The sequence below is a fragment of the Rhinichthys klamathensis genome, unplaced genomic scaffold (assembly GCF_029890125.1).
Source record: "Rhinichthys klamathensis goyatoka isolate OS25496 unplaced genomic scaffold, OSU_Roscu_1.1 h1tg000487l_1, whole genome shotgun sequence".
NCBI classification, from domain to species: domain Eukaryota; kingdom Metazoa; phylum Chordata; class Actinopteri; order Cypriniformes; family Leuciscidae; genus Rhinichthys; species Rhinichthys klamathensis.
The window spans coordinates 2,693,756-2,711,353 of NW_026606974.1; the positions used below are offsets into that span (position 1 = coordinate 2,693,756).

The following is a 17,598-nucleotide window of genomic DNA, read 5'->3' on the forward strand; positions in this document are numbered from 1 at the left end:
CTTTTTTTCCTATTGGAACGTTCCTATTGGCCAGTCGGGTGAGCATCGTCTTGTCTTGGGAGTCGACTGTCGAACTGAATCATTACACCATTGTTCGCGTTCAGTTCACCGTCCTAGATAGATGCCTCCTCTGCCTTAGTTGAGCACGGACACTCCAATGTTTGGGTAAGATGAAGATGATGACACACACAACTCGATGGGTTGCTGGCTGAGCAAGTTCAGCATCACTGAAGATTAAACATTAAAAAATAGCACTCATGCAAGTTTACCTAGCATGATGGCTAATTAATAATGAGCTTTACTAGCGATTAGCAAGCTAATAATATAATACACATTCATTCATGAATATGAGTGCTATTTTTAATGTTTAATCTTCAGTGATGCTGAACTTGGTCTGCCAGCTAACATCCAGTTGTGTGTGTCATCATCTTACCCAAACATTGGAGTGTCCGTGCTTAGAGCTTAGATCGGGCCCAAAAAATCAAGCCCGACCCTAAGTTACCTGAGCCCGTGCACGTTGTGTCCGAGCCCGGCCCGACACATTAACTATAATTATGAGCCCGAGTCCGATTTAAACCCGACCATTTTAATACGTGGGTCGTTATAACTGACGTTCTCAACTACTTTCCATGTTACTTTCTCCTCCTCCTCCTCCTCCTCCTCCTCCTCTGTTCTACACCTCCAAATACTTTCAAGTTAGCCTACGTGTCGCCATCATACACATCAGCATAAATGCTCCTGATAAATTATTTGTTATTAAAGCATTAACACACAAACCGTATTACCATATTTTTTAAACTGGTGCAAAGAAGCCTTTTTAGACTTAAATGTTACAAAGACGAAGGAAATGTGTATTGATTTTAGACGTCACCAGCCAACTCCTGAAAATACCTTTATAGATGGAAAAGAGGTTGAAATTGTTGAGTCGTACAAGTATCTGGGAATTATCATTGACAACAAGTTGACCTTTGAACAAAACACAGAAATGTTGAGTAAGAAAAGTCAGCAACGTCTTTTTTGTCTGAGAAAGCTGGCTAAGTTTCAAGTGGACAGATCCCTGATGACATTGTTTTATAAATCTTTTATTGAATCTATTTTTACTTTTTCATGTATTTGCTGGTATGCTTCTCTTAGTTTAAAGCGGAAGCACACATTAGAAATGGTACATAAAGTTAGCAGTAAAATCATCGGGATTCAGCAGATAAAACTAACTGAACTATACAATAGACGTACTTAAAAAAGGCAGAATCTATCATGTCTGATAGTTCTCATCCCTTGTATGTAGAATTTAAGGTGCTGCCTTCTGGTTCTCGCTTCAGTCAGCCACTAGCCAAAACAAACAGATTTAAATTCTCCTTTGTACCCTCTGCGATCTCTCTGCTTAACTCCGTAAAGAATAGGTAATGTCTGCACATAAGACATACTTGAACTTAAATGTTAAATGTTGTGGTGTTATTTTTATTTTTCATCTGTCTGACCCTGTATTTGAATTGATGTTGATGTTGTCGTGTACTGCATGTTAATTTATTTGGCTACTGCAGCAAAATTAATCGCCCCTCGGGGACAAATAAAGGTCTTAACTAACTAACTAACTAACTAACTAACTAACTAACTAACTAACTAACTAACTAACTAACTAACTAACTAACTAACTAACTAACAAACCACTGTTATAACATAAAATCAAGCAGGCTACTGCGTGCATTGTTTGGGATGACTGAATGCGCGCAAAGTGCGCTTCAAAATTCCTAAAGCTGACATCAGTTCATCGCGATCTCACACATCTGTTATTATCAATGAAGCTGACTGCACAATGAATATTTCATAATATATACACTTTGTTTGTTATAATTCGAGGATTTGCCAGCATACAGAATTCAGCTCTGAACAAAAAGTCAGTTTTGAGCGGTGAGGGGAGTCTATCTTAAATGCTTCTGATTGGCCATTGCGTTCAAGAAATCAACACATATGTCTGTGATTGGCTACATCGCTCAACGCTGTAACCATATTATGAAACGAAACTCTGGCCTGTAAATCATTTGTATTTTGTTTTAGTTGTTCTTGTTGCTTTTTTTTGCAACAGATGAATAACAATTTATTCGTTTTATATGTTTTATTCATAGATATTTCTAGTTTTCTGGAGTCCCACGAATCGTTTTATTCTCCCTGAACCCTCACACACAGAGTGAGTGAATTACAGCCTGCGCCCGCGCTCGCACTTGGCCATCAAATCTAGTCCTGCGCCGCACTCTTTTGCATTGGGAGTGCATGTCTCTAGATCAAAGGCCCGGATAGTGACGGGAAATATCGTCTCGGGCTCGGGCAGAGAATCTAAAGGCAGAGGAGGCATCTATCTAGGTGAACCGAACAATGGTGTAATGATTCAGTTCGACTCCCAAGACAAGACGATGCTCAACTGACGGAACGTTTCAATAGGAAAAAAAGAACGTGGCCCCGCCCATGACACGATTTTCACAGTGAAAGCAAAATCCTGACACGAGAGCAAAAAATTGCATTGAGAGCAAAGAAATGCGGTTTGAGAGAAACACTTTTTTTTTAGAGAAAATGTTTTCACACTGATAGCAAAAAATATATTTAAGATTTTTTTTCAAAGTATTTTGAGAGAGATTTTTTTCTCAGAAATAATTTTAAAAATTAAAAATTAATGTTTTTTTATGTTCAATGAGAATATACTTTCTCTCAAAACTTTTTTTATTCTCAAATATTATTTTTTGCTATTGATATGAAAACTTTTTCTCTCAAATATTCTTTTTTCTCTCGTGAAATGCTTTTTTGCTATCAGTGTGATAACTTATTTCTTCTCTCAGATCATTTATTTTCTTGCATATAATAAAGACACATTTCTAGCTCCATAGTGGAGCCATTCAATATAGCCGTAGCTTCCTGTTTCAGTGGAAATTACGTCAACGCATCATACAAAGCTGCGCATTCCAAGGCACTTCAGTGGGCTTTTAAATACAACATAACAACAAATTATAAACTATATATGTTTGACTTGCGCACTTGACCTGGTGCGTAAAAGTCATAAATTCAAGAATTTGATTACACTGTTTGCACTGTATGATTCTTATTAGAGTCATTAATTTTTCTAATCAGACTGCACTGGTTGTGATGTCTGTTGATTCACTAGATGCTCGTTTCCATCGAGCGGTATGGATGGTACAGTACAGTATGGTATGCAATTATTTCTGTTTCAATTGTCAAAAGTTGTGAATTGTACCAAAATACCAAACCATACTACTTTTTTGGGACCCTTCCGTTGGGGTACCTAGCACAGTAGTCCGCTACCTAAAGGGTGGAGCTAGACTCACTGCAGAACGTTGATTGGTTGACAGAGAATTGTCACTTGCGCGTGCCACGAGGGGAATGACAACACAAGAGGCGCCATTTTTTAATATACAGTTGAAACACAATACTGTTGCAACACAATTTTTTTTTGTCTTGTGACAAAACAGCCACATGCTGAAAAGCAAGAACAAGATCCGCTATATGTCCTCCATTGTTGTTTACTGTGTGGGTTTATTCTTCTTCTTCCACACCTATCAAGTAAGGGTACTGTTGGCAGTGGAAACGCATGCCAGATCAGGGTTTACTGTCCCGAATTGTACTGTAGCCTACTGTACTGTACCGCTTGGTGGAAACGATCCATAAAAAGAACTGAATCATAAGAGTTATTTATTCAAGAATCAGACTACACTGGTCATGCTGTATGGTTTTTATTTATTAAAAAAACCTGAATCAAGACCTGAGTCATTTAAGGATTGGACTACACTGGTCATGCTGTATGTTTTTGATAATAAAAAAAAAAAAAAAAAAAAAAAAAAATATATATATATATATATATATATATATATATATATATATATATATATATATAAACTCTCATAAGAGTAATTTGTTCAAAAATCAGAATACACTGGTTGGGCTCTATTATTATTATTATTATTATTATTATTATTATTATTATTATTATTTTTATTTTTATTCACCAAAAAGAGCCATTTCTTTATTTAGGATTTTTTTGTCCCCATTGTTTTCAAAACACCCACCTTGTCCTTATTATCCTCATTATCCTCCAATCTCTATTCTGTCTTTTCACAGCTGCTCCCATGATTCGTGACTCTGGTGAGAATTCGGAGGTGACTGTAGTTCTGGGCTTCCCTGCTGTTCTTCACTGTGAAGTTGAGGGGATCCCACTTCCCACTATCACTTGGCTAAAGGACAACCAGCCTATTGTGTCCAGCCCTCAGCTCACATACACACAGGGTGGACAGTTTTTGCGTGTGGCTGCGGCCCGTGGTGACGATGCTGGCGCCTACACCTGCCGAGCAACCAACCCGGCTGGAACAGCACACAGACACCACACGCTAAGAATTATGGGTAGGTAGGCATGGGACTCATGGCTGAATGTTATTTGTTTTTGTCAGCGATTAATGCTGTGTGTGCCATTTACTCAGTACCTCCACAGATAGAGGGGGATTCTACGACTCTCAGCTTTGGCAGAAGAGAAGAGAAAGTGAGAATTAATGGGACATTGATCTTGTCATGCCTGGCCAAAGGATTTCCAGAACCTGTCACACAATGGTTCAAAGATGGACAGGTCCGTATATCTGTTTAGTATCTGTCAGGTTCTTCCATAGCTCTTTCTAGACCACACTGCATAATAGTGAATATGATATTTCTTTTATTCAGCTGTTAATGAATAAACAAGAATATAATATTGAGTCACTTACTTTTTAACCACAATATTGCCAGTTATTTTTCCTACTTTTGTTCCTCCAACTAAAATAGTTCCAAAAGAATTTAAAGCAGAATCAACTGTTGTGCATCTCTGAACAACAAACAGTAGTGGGTCCAAAACAAATCAGCAGTTTTGAATGAATTGATTGAATTAATTATTCAATAACTCTTAAAGACTTAATTTTTGAATGAATCAGTTTGTTTGAACAAATCGGTTTAAATCAGTGATTTAATGTTTGATTGAACCGGTTTAAATGAATTATTCAGTGACTCACTCCTGAAGACAGTAGGTGTGTTCGACTTGAAGCAGCGCTGTGCAGACCGATCTGTGTATGACATCAAAATACCACGAGAGCGATTCGAAAGCATTCAAAGATGTCTGCTCTCTGGGCCGCATTCCAGACGAAACTGGACAAGTGTAAATGCATTTGGTTTTTGAGTAAATTTTACTCCTCCCAACAATGCTAAAAATAAACGTGTGAGAGCCTGTTATAGGCTATATGTCATGTTTATAGCCAGATATGACGGTGCTGCAGCGCACATCACCGCAGATGAGCATCTATTCATCAAGCCGTGCAAACTATCGCAAATCAAAGTTGATTGAAGATCGGATTTATATCCGTTTTGTGAAAACACATTTATGTGACCAGGTGTAAATCAGATAGCTATCTGAGAAAACTCATGAAGTGGCCAGGTGTAAACAGCCCCTCAGTGACTCACTCTAAAGACAGTCACTTGTCACCACCTACTGGCATATCGATGTAACCTGCACAAAGAGTCCATGAAAAATCTCCTCCACTAATTCACAGACTGAGAAGTGATGTTGGACTGTATACATCGAAAAGTCACCCATCAAATCAAAGTGTTTTTCTTTGTTTTCTTCTCTGGTTAGTTGTTCTTTGGTTAAAACTGATTCAAGAAATGAATCAAATATTTAAAAAATGAAGGCAATAAATATTCCTCTGAGCCACAGCAGCTCATGTCCAGGAAGGGGCTTTGCCTGAAATCGCACCAGGGGTCTTCTAATCAGCTTTTGAGGAATAATGAATGAAATAGTCATGTAAAAACACTCTCTTATTCATGTTCCACAGCTATTGAATGGGAATACACACACCGGTCTGAAAGTGAACAGTCACATGCTTCACTTCGAGAATGCCATGCTATCCCATGAGGGCCAGTACACATGTGTGGTTACCAATTCTGCTGGAGAGGATAAGAGAGACTTCCACCTCACTATACAGGGTCAGTGCAAACTATACACAGATACACAGTTTTTTTACTGCTGTATTTGATTATTTAAGATTTTCATGTTTGTTTCTCAAACCTCCTCAGTTCCTCCAATCTTTCATCGGGTAATAAATGGTGCTGCTGGTTTCTCACTGGGAGAAAGAGAGGGGGATGAAGAGGACCTTGATGGCACTGAAGGGATGGTTGAAAGACGGGAGGTGGTCCTGGGACACTCCATCAGTCTGTCCTGCGAGAGCAATGCCATTCCTCCTCCTCGACTAAGTTGGTACAGACAAGGCCGGCAACTTACCAGCTCAGACGGAGTTGTGCTTTTACCTGGTGAGTGGAGTGAAACGTTCCTTTTGTACCATGAGTCAGTATATAAGGTTTTATTTAATTCAGACAGCATGTTTTAGCCATGAAATGGAATATTAATACAACTTCTATATCCTTTCTTTTATATTTATTTGATGAAAAACAGTAAAAACAGTAATATTGGGAAATATTATAACAATTTAAAATGTTTTTTTTCTCTCTGTTTTTATATATTTTAAAATTATTTAATTTATTCCTGTAATGTCAAAGCTGAATTTTCAACAGTCATTACTTTAGTCTTCAGTGTCACATGATCCTTCAGAAATCATTGGCTGTGTCCGAAATCGCATACTCTCTTGAGTAGGTACTTATTTATAAAATTATATTTATGCATTATATATAATTATGTTACTAAAAATGTATGTTCTATATAGTATGAGTGTGTGTAGTATGAATGTAATCTGGACATACTACATTCGCCATGTTGTCATTATCATGTGACCTACCAGCATCAGTTACATCGCTTCACTGCCATTCATAAATCCTCTCCTGTGTCCTCATGGGATGGTAAAGTGTTTATCGTATCCACACTTCAGAATCACGCTGGAAGAAGTAGGTCATCCGGGTACTTTTTGCCTACTTTTTTATGAGTACTGTGAATTCGAACTTCTTTTGTCACACACTGTTTTTCATCTACTATATAGTAGGAAAGTATGCGATTTCAGATGCAGCCATTCTAATATCATGATTTGGTGCTCAAGAAAAATTTCCTATTATTATTGTCAATGTTGAAACAGTTGTGCTGATTAATATTTTTGTGGCAACCAAGATACAGTTTTTTCAGGATTCTTTGATGAATACAAAGTTAAAAAAATACGCATTTATTTGATATAGAAAGTCTTATTTCGTTACTTGCTACTTTGATTAATTTAATTCATTCTTGCTTAATAAAAGTATTAATTTCTTTCAAAAAAAAGAACAAAATCTTACTGACCCTAAATGTTTTATTTTGTTTCTATATATATTTATGTTGGTATTAGCATGTCACATTAACATGTAAAACATAAACAACAACTTGGTATTACCATCTTAACACGATGGTTATTCTTAGTTATAGTAGTTAAAAACAAACTATGCAATCCATCTTGGTCTTAAAGATAAAAACATTGGCAAATGCTATTGTCATGAGCTGGCTGTAATGATGCATGCAAAGTTGAGGAATCAAATGAAACAGTCTTTAATAATAAATTCAACAGAAACACTGTTGATTACCCAGTTTATTCAAACTGGGTAATCAACCTAGAAACAGAACAGTGGTGGGGAACTAATTAGCAACCATGGAAACAAACCAGTGGCGGGAAAATTAGAATAAAGGAAACAGGAACTAGAATTAAACCAAAACTGAACATGCAAGTGACAGCTATAATACTGTATATACAGTATATAAAGTATTTTCGTTTATTTGTTTGTGTGTTCCTCTTCAGGAGGGCATGTCCTGCAGATCCCACGAGTACAGATTGAGGATGCTGGGAAATACACCTGCCAGGCTGTGAATGAAGCTGGAGAGGACAAAATGCACTATGACCTGGAGGTGTTGGGTAAGGAAGTAAATCCAACAGATAGATCTCTATGGCATTCAAATATATGAGCATCATTTGTTAGCTTTATTAATAATCAGAATGAATGATCTTCATAAACGTAACTCTTTGTGCATTTTACACAGTTCCTCCTGTGATTGATGGTCAGACTGACGAGTTCATGCAGGAAGTGGATGCTGTGGTCAACACCACTGTATCACTGCGGTGTGATGTCACAGGAAACCCCACTCCATCTGTATCTTGGCTGAAGGATGGTCTGCCCCTCTACAGCGGTCCTCACCATCAGATACTTGAGGATGGGAAACTGCTGGAGGTGATGTTCATGAGCCAAGTTTTACCCCAATTCTCCCCTTTTTAAACATAAAATCAGTGAATTATGTTTGTATGTGCATTTAAATGGATCATAAATTAATCTTACAAGGTTAATTAAAAGATTTTGCTACTTTGCTACAAGACATCTTGTATAGCTCACCTGTGCTTTTCTGTAGATACTGAATGTACAAGTGTCAGATGCAGCCAGTTATCAGTGTTTGGCGGAGAATAAGGCTGGAGCTGTCGAGAGACTCTACAGCTTGTCTATTCAAGGTAGGAGCAATTGACAGAGTTCCCACAGTCATGAAAAATCAGGGAATTTAGATGTTCAGCCCTGAAAGTATCATAGAAATGAATAAAATCTTACAGTCCTGCAAACATAATGGAAATGTAATTAATGATCAATTATATTCTGCTCTAAAATATTTTATAGGCTAAATGTTTGAATTACCCAAAATAAAAATTCATCACCTTCATCACCATCAGCAGTTTCCCATCTTCTAGTACAGGGGTGCAAACTTAGGGGCCGTTTACACAACAACATTTTCAACTAAAACTTAAAACTTTTTATGTGTTTTGGCCGTTCATTTACACAACAGTGCTTATGGGCCGGAAAATACTAACTTTTGAAAGCTGTTTTCAAAATGCAGGTTTTTTTAAAACGATACCATTATCTTCTCAGTGTAAACTACAAAAACGCGAATGTGTGCAAACGGTGATGTCATGCACATGCTTATTACGTGGTCAGTCTATAAGTGCGTAGTGTTTCTTTACAAAGTTACATCGCCAACTACTGGCCTGGCAGCATAATACAGCGCTTTTAGTAGTTTTCGAGGATCTGTGTGAACGAGGATCGTTTTGACAATGGTTTCGTCTGTACACGAAAAAAGCAAAGGAAAAACTTTTGTGTTTTTAGTACACCGTTGTCGTGTAAACGTGTACTCAGTTCCTGGAGTGCCACAGCCTTGCACATTTTAGGTGTGTTCGACTTCAGCTGCAGCTGGATGTAACCGATCGGCGAGAGTTGCCGTGTGCAGTCGGGGAGGAGCTGAAACTGAAGACGTGAAGTCAGACACTTTCTGCTTCCCATAGTGACTCTTGCACAATGTTTGCATACTTTATCACAGCCGAAGTGAAATAAATGCAATATTTGTCAAATACAGATGTTTCAGAGACATTTTCATTCAATATTTTATGTACTGCTTAATACAGCTTCTGTTTGAACAATAATAAAGTTCAACATAAGCCTATACTATTTAAATAGCAATGAAGTGGGGTTTACTTTTTTATAATTTTGATAAACATGACACAATATAACATCACGAAAACGGTTTTTACGGTTACAAAAATACATATATGTGAGCATTAGTGGAACTGAATGTGTCAGAATAAACATGAAACAACCGTGGAACCGCTGTGTCGTCCGCAGTGTGCTCTCGAATCATTGCACTTTGATGCCATACGTCACACCGACGTGATGTTGGCGCTGTCTCAAGTCAGACAAAATTTCTAACTGGCATGCACTGCTTTAAGTCAGCCTCCGATCGGTCTGTGCTGCATGAAGTCGAACAAGCCTTTTAGCTTAAACTCTAATTAAATACACCTGATCCAGTTAATTAAGTCCTTCAGGCTTATTTGAAAACTACAGAGCTGAGTTCGAAATCGCCCTCTATACCCTCATTCACTATTTCCTACATTACTCCACAAATAAAGTCCATTTGAAGGACTGAATGAAAACGAGTGAGTGAATTTGGACACTGAGTGCGCTGGAAGGGCTGCCACATTTGCATAGTGTGTGCCTGCTTCTTAATAATCATTTTAAACTCAGTAAATCATTTTACCTGTATGAGTATGATATTACGCTGTACCCACTGTTTGGAAAATGGATGGATGATTCAGCTGAGGGCACCATCTTCTGGTGTGATGCTGGAAATAATTCGGCACACGACTCACACAGTGCAGTATGAGTATTCTCTAGCCATATATATATGAAAATTTTTGAATTCGATCAGATAGCCTAAATCCAGCTTTAGTTAGCATAAGAAACTTCTTTGAAAAACATAAAAAAAATCTTTTAAATGGCAGTGTAAATTGTGGTTGTATACTGTACAGTATATCATCCTTATCTGTTCATGCAACACCAAATAATGTAATACATTGTTAAAAAAACATACGTGTAGCATAAATTATTGTTTTATTTTATTTTTAATATTAGTTCCACCAAGGATTGTGGGCCACCGTGAGGAAGATATGAGCGTGGTGGAGGGTCACATGATCTCTCTGCTGTGTGATGTGCAGTCATACCCACCTGCTGACATCATCTGGACCAAAGATGGGCAGGTGCTGGAGTTCACCACTGGCATCCACATACTGCCAGGTGATTTGCAATCTAAATGTAACTCTCTGTGTTTATAAACAATGCTTCATGAAGCATGTATTTATGTAATGTGCCATTATCCTATCCAAAGGTGGTCAGATGCTGCAGCTTCCCAGGGCTGGACAGCAGGATGCTGGCCAATATGTCTGTACAGCCACTAACTCAGCTGGACAAGACCAAAAGAGCATTCTCCTTACGGTTTATGGTTAGTTGTCTATAGGCTTTTTAGTTAATTAATTGCTTTAGATTAATATAGCAATGAACACTTTGATTTGGCCCTTTCTAGCCCTGCCTACACTGGTGCCACGTATTGAATCAGAATCAGAGGTTATGACACCTCAGGTCGGGTCATCGCTTATTCTGCGTTGTGAAGCCAATGGTGTCCCTGAACCAGAGGTCACATGGTATCGTAATGGACTTCAGCTGGCTGCTGGAAACGGTTTGAGGATAGAGCACCAGCAGCTAGAGATAATTGGTGTACAGGTAAGAAAGCACTGAGAAAACTCATGTTTTATAAGAGACTCCCATATTTGGACAACTTTAAATGCATATACATTTATATAGCATATACACTACCATTTAAAAGTTTAAGGGAATTAAGATTTTTTTCTTTTTTGAAATAAATTCATAATTTTATTCAGCGAGGATGCATTAAATTGATGAAAGTGGCAGTAAATACATACAATGTCAGGAGATTTGTATCTCAAATATTTTTTTTTTTTTTTTACATTCTAGTCATGAAAGAATCCTGAAAAAGCATAACAGTTTCCTGCTTTCAATGTTGATAATAATAAGAAATGTTTCTTGAGCAGCAAATCAGCATATTCATTCATTTAGAATGATTTCTGAAGGGTTGTTTGACTCTGAAGACTGGAGTAATTGCTAATATATTAAAATAAATTACAATAGAAAACAGTTATTTTAAATTTTGAAATAATATTTCACAACATTACTGTTCTTACGGTATTTTTGTTCAAATAAATTAAGCCTGGGTGAGCACAAGAGGCCTCTTTAAAAAAAAAACAGCTACAAATTTTTGAATGATGGTGTGACTTTAAGCGTAAATATATAAATAAGTGGTTGATTTATAATTAATGCTTTGTTGACATAGTTTCTGACTTTTTCTTTAGGTGGCTGATGGCGGGGTGTACTCCTGTAAGGTGTCCAACATTGCGGGTCAAGTAGATCGCACCTTTAGAGTCACAGTCCATGGTGAGTCCTAAAAACCCAGCATAACGGCAACATTTATGTAAATATTCTCTATTTGCAAATGCATTACAACAGTTACAGGTGCTGTGTAAGCAATTTCAGATGTTTTGCTAACTTTCATTTTTAGTGCCTCCTGTGATGGAGGGCCCTCTTCATGAGACCCTCACTCAGAACTTGGGCTCCCACATCACCCTCATCTGTGAGGCCTCTGGCGTACCTGTACCAAACATTGCTTGGCTGAAAGATGGCTCTCCTATTGGTCAGTTAAATACCACACACCTTCAGATGTCAGTGTGTTGTTAGTGTGCTTTTATTTATGTTGCTGCTGTTTTTGTTGTTTGTTTCTATGTGTAGAAAGCAGTTTGCAATGGAACTGGTCAATGAGAGGAAACAGACTGGAGTTAGGCCCTCTGCAGCTCTCTCATGCTGGCACTTACACCTGCATCGCCAAAAACAGTGAAGGGCAGACACAAAAAGACTACTCACTTACTATATATGGTAAAACTGCCTTAATAATCTTTGTATCAAATAATATCAATCTTGTTTCTTGATTCACACTGTGTGTGATATGTAAAACTAAAAAACTAAATGTATTTGGCACCATCAGCGTCACCCACCATTGTAGATTCTGGTCACCCATCAGAGGTCAGTGCACCTGTTGGGGAGGAACTGACTCTTGAATGTCAGGTGATGGGTAAACCGACTCCCAAAGTGAGCTGGCTGAAGAATGGAAAGACTCTTGAGAATGGAAAAACAGAGCATATAGAGTAAGACTCTTACACTGATTCATTAATCTCTTCATTTTAATAATATAACACCTTACAAACATAATAAAACAATCAACATTAAATAACAATGGTCCTCATTACAACTTTAACTGACTGGATACAAACATAATCAATTAAAAGGCTGCCTAAAATTGAGTCTTAAGATGAGATTTAATATAATATAATATAATATAATATAATATAATATAATATAATATAATATAATATAATATAATATAATATAAAAAGTATTTATATAAAGAGGATATAGAGTAACTCTCACACCGAGTCATTGATTTCTTTCTTTTTTATAAATGTAAAAATAAGGAATTAATTTTAATAATATTAATAATAATAATTTAAAAAAATCTAAAAGAAAGAAATGTTATGAAAAATAATTAAATTGTTTAATTACACTTTTCTTACACCTTTCACTCCGATTGTTAATCTTATATATTATTTGTTTTGTTTAATTTTTTTTTAAATAGAAACAAATCACTAGTGGGACTTTTTGATCCCAATATAATGTAATGTGATATAATATGTAATAAATAGATTTATATCTAGATTCAGAAAAATGTATCTTTATAAAAATGAATTAAATTTGTTCAATTCTTACATCTTATATGCTTATACTTTTATTTGCTTAGAACAATTATTTGTATTTTTCTATTAAATTGTACTTCAATAGTTTTTATAAATAATAAAACAATGTTTGTTTATGATTCACAGTAGCACTAACTGAGATGCTGATGTGTGCATGTATTTCAGTATCTCTCCAGATGGGAGCACTCTAACACTTCTGAATATAAAACCAGAGGACTCAGGAACCTACACCTGCCTGGCTGTCAGCTCCGCTGGCCAAGAGAGCAAAATCTATGCCTTGTTTGTATTGGGTGAGAGCAGTTGTCTTTGTATAGTTTATTGTGCACAACACAAATCTGTGAATTGATTTTCATATTTTTTGCACTACAGTTCCTCCCTCCATAAGTGGGGAGACCAGCGTCCCCCGTGAGGTGCACACCACCCAGCACAGTGTGGTCACACTGGAGTGCAAAGCCACCGGGATTCCCCAGCCTCAAATCAGCTGGCTGAGGGACGGTCATCCTCTACTCCTGTCACCCCGCATACGCCTGCTCTCTGCAGATTCTGTTCTAAGGTCAGTTTTGCAAACAGAATAAAGACAATGCTGTGATTTCTGATATTTTCTTTTTTGATATAGACGTTACATTCGTTTTACGTGTCCTGTATCCTTGTGTCGGCACAGGATTGCATCGGTGCAGCTGTCTGATTCGGGCATCTACACTTGTGTGGCACGTAGCCGAGCTGGATTAGCTGAACTCAACTTTGACCTCCAAGTGCAAGGTATATCAGGAAATCTTTTTAATTGATGAATATAAATAATATAAATAAAATGAATAAAGAAACAACTTAATCACAATAAACACTTTAAAGTCACCATGAAATCAAAATGGACATTCTTATTTGTTATGAAATATTGCAATATTTATTATAAATAATTTATCCGTGCACATCATTAGTTTATGTGCCCTCATAATCTTTCATCAAAATTACTTCCCCTCCCTCTAGCATCAACATCTCTTCTCAGCAACCTGTCTCGCACACGAGATCGCAGCAAAAGCATACAACAACGATCCTATCAATTCCAACTATTCAAAATCATGTCCTGCCCTACTTTTTTTTCTTATATTTCACTCAGATATGAGTAACAATAGGGAAAAAAGTAAACTAAACTCCCATTTAGCAATTACCTACATATTTTTAACCATTGCTGTTTGTCTCCCTCATCAGCTCCCCCTGCTGTTGAGCGCACAGAGCCGACTGAGCAGGTGGCCGTAGTCCAAGGCTCTTCGGTAACGCTGACCTGTGAAGCCCGCGGTGTGCCCCCTCCTACTTTGTTGTGGATGAAAGATGGCCAACCTCTCTCACTGCACCACAATCTTCTCCTAGATGGACAGGAAACCCGCTTCCTGCTCTCTGATGTGGGTCCCAGCGATGGAGGCCTCTACAGCTGTGTGGCGAGCAACCAGGCAGGAAGCAGTACCAAGACTTTCAACCTGACTGTCCTAGGTATTTGCAATCGAAATTATGTATGAATGTAAACATGAGAGACTAGAGAAGGTTTTTGGGTCCAAAACAATAATACTTTTAGGAGCAAAAATACATAAAATCTGATGTAAGCATTAAATCTGATGATGTATTTGCACATATTAGAGCCCCCCAAGATATCCGGCTCTTCATCCCCTGAGGAGCAGCTGGTTGCAGTGGACAGTGTGCTGGAGCTGGAGTGTATCGCTACCGGTCTCCCACCTCCTACCCTCAGCTGGCTGAAAGATGGGCGTCCACTACAGGACAACATGGCAATAATAGAGAGAGATGGGCAGCTACTCAGGATCAACAAAGTCCAGGTGCTTTGAATTTAAGGCTAATTCAAAATGATGGTGTTTAGCTTGTTTAGCATTTGTGTGTGGTTTTGGGATTGTGACAATATGTTCTGTCATGTTTTGAAATAGGTGGAGGACGCAGGTCTGTATACCTGTCTTGCTAGTAGCCCAGCAGGAGAGGATGGTAGAAACCACTGGGTGCGCGTACAGCGTGAGTAAAATGTTTTTTTAAGCACTAAATAGATTACAATTTGTATGCATCACACAAGAAAACTATGGTGGAAAAATTACAATTACAATACAAAAAAATACAATTATTAAATAAATTAATTGTAAAAATACAATTAATTTAAGATACTGTCACGTTTTTAGTATGTTTTTGCTCTGTTTTTCCTGTTCTGTTCATGTCTGTGTTTCTAGGTTAGCTTTCCAGTTTGTTAATTAATTCAGTTCTCCTCCGTTCCCTGTCTGATTGTTTCTATGGTTTCTGATTGATTTGGGTATTCTGTTCGGGTGTGTCTCGTTAATTTACTCATCATCTCCATTGTTTGCCCTCATGTATTTAAGCCCCCTGTTTGACTCTGAGAACGGGCGGCTCTGGGATGGCCTCCATGGCCGTGGATGGGTAAAATTCCCATGGCCATGTCTGGGAGAACGGGCGGCTCTGCGATGGCCTCTGTGGCCTTGTCTGGGAGAGCAGGTGGCTCTAGGACGGCCTCCATGGCCATGTCTAGGAGAACAGGCCGATCTGGGACGGCCTCTGAGGACGGGTAGCTCTCCCGAAAGCTTTGGGGATGTGTGCCAACCACACACACAAGATAGCCATGGCCATCATGGTCAGCGTTGTCCAACTCTTTGGGCCTAGCTCTGGGGCTGGAGCGCACTCAGGGACTGGAGCCGACAATGGAGCGGACTCTGGGCTCTTCCCCATGCCTCCCGTCCTCCCAGCCACAGCCACGGAGGCTGTCCCAGAGCCGCCCACTCTCCCAGACACGGCCACAGGAATTGCTCGCACTGGAACGGACACACTCAAACAGGGGGCTTAAATACATGAGGACAGTAAAGTAAATTTACTCAGACAGTGAGTAAATTAACAAGACACACCTGAACAGAACACTCAAATTAATCAGAGACCATTGAAACAAACAGGCAGGGAACGGAGGAAAACTGAACTAATTAACAAACTTGAAAGCTAACCTAGAAACACAGACATGAACAAAACAGGAAAAAAAGAGCAAAAACAAACTCAAAATGTGACAGATACACTGCAGTTTTGGGGTCAGTAAGATTTTTTTTCTTTTTAGGAAATTAATACTGTTATTCAGCAAGGATGCATTAAATTGATCAAAAGTGAAAGTAAAGACATTCATAATGTTACAAAAGATGTATATTTTTAATCAATGCTGTTCTTTTGAACTTACTATTCATCAAAGAATCCTGAAAAAAGTAATTGACAGTTCCCACGAAAATATTAAGCAGCACAACCATTTTCAACATTGATAATAATAAGAAATGTTTCTTGAGCACGAAATTAGCAAATTATAATGATCTAAGGTGTGTGGTGGGCGTTCTGGCGCAATGTGGCTACCGTCGCATTGCATATGCGCAGTAGCATGGCATAATACGCAATGGTCGTTCCCGTTATTTCAGGGAACTAAGGTTAGGTTAGTAACCGGAGCGTTCCCTTTCAATTCGGTTCAATCGCATTGCGTCTGAGATTTTCTCTGTACGCTTTGGGGAACGGCTGCAAAACGCCATGCTACCAGCACAGAACAGAAGTCATCCTGTGAAGCCGTAGTCCGGGGACACTAGAGTCAAGGACCCAGGCGGGTGACTAGAGTCAAGGACTTAGAATGTCCAGAAATGGCAGGCTCAGGTTCGGTGACCGGAGTATGAAGATATTGCTATCTTAGAAAACCCCCTGTGGGTGAAGCCCGATCTAGGCCGACAGAACCCGTGGGACGGGCTGGGACGTCCAGGTTGTAGAACCCGAATGGAGAGGACCAGCAGGCCGTCGCACAAATGTCGGCCATGGATATTCTGCTAGACCACGCCCAAGAGGAGGCCATTCCTCTGGTGAAGTGGCCCCTTACTCCAATGGGGCACTGCAAGTCCAGGGATGTGTAGGTTAGTGCTATCACATCCACTATCCAATGGGACAGTCTCTGCTTCGTAACTGGCAGCCCTTTAGAGAGGCCTCCGAGGGACACAATTAGCTGCTCTGATTGCCTGAATTGGGTGAAGCGCTCATTGTACACCCTAGGGAGCCGTTTCGTGTATAATGGGTGTTATGTCTGATCACCCTGAGGGTGAGGGGAGAGCAGAGAGCAATGTAACCTATGCTCTAAAGGGCATCCACTGAGAGGGCCTGCAGGTCACCAATTTGCTTGACTGATCCAGCAGGAGAGTGGTCTTTAGCAGTGTTGGGGGTAACTCATTACAAGTAACTTGAGTTACGTAATCAGATTACTTTTTCAAGTAACTAGTAAAGTAACGCATTACTTTTAAAATTTACAACAAAATATCTGAGTTACTTTTTCTAATAAGTAACGCAAGTTACTTTGTTTTCCCCTTTATTGACTGACAGCTCTTCTGTCCTAATGTTGAGACAAATCGAAGTGCAGAGG

General features: G+C 38.7%; 1 protein-coding gene across 1 annotated transcript in view; it reads left to right on the forward strand.

The window, feature by feature from the left end:
• hmcn2 (hemicentin 2) overlaps positions 1-17,598 on the forward strand; it is a 120,210-nt gene that overhangs the window by 63,343 nt on the left and 39,269 nt on the right. Inside the window, exons 31-50 of the mRNA XM_056237566.1 lie at positions 4,123-4,401; positions 4,479-4,621; positions 5,853-6,003; positions 6,094-6,327; positions 7,788-7,901; positions 8,027-8,214; positions 8,390-8,486; positions 10,429-10,590; positions 10,682-10,795; positions 10,877-11,073; positions 11,721-11,802; positions 11,927-12,058; positions 12,154-12,297; positions 12,407-12,566; positions 13,338-13,462; positions 13,542-13,725; positions 13,834-13,931; positions 14,379-14,657; positions 14,802-14,995; positions 15,101-15,182. Coding sequence (XP_056093541.1) covers positions 4,123-4,401; positions 4,479-4,621; positions 5,853-6,003; positions 6,094-6,327; positions 7,788-7,901; positions 8,027-8,214; positions 8,390-8,486; positions 10,429-10,590; positions 10,682-10,795; positions 10,877-11,073; positions 11,721-11,802; positions 11,927-12,058; positions 12,154-12,297; positions 12,407-12,566; positions 13,338-13,462; positions 13,542-13,725; positions 13,834-13,931; positions 14,379-14,657; positions 14,802-14,995; positions 15,101-15,182 — 3,159 coding nt within the window. The remainder of the gene's footprint in view (positions 1-4,122; positions 4,402-4,478; positions 4,622-5,852; positions 6,004-6,093; positions 6,328-7,787; positions 7,902-8,026; positions 8,215-8,389; positions 8,487-10,428; positions 10,591-10,681; positions 10,796-10,876; positions 11,074-11,720; positions 11,803-11,926; positions 12,059-12,153; positions 12,298-12,406; positions 12,567-13,337; positions 13,463-13,541; positions 13,726-13,833; positions 13,932-14,378; positions 14,658-14,801; positions 14,996-15,100; positions 15,183-17,598) is intronic.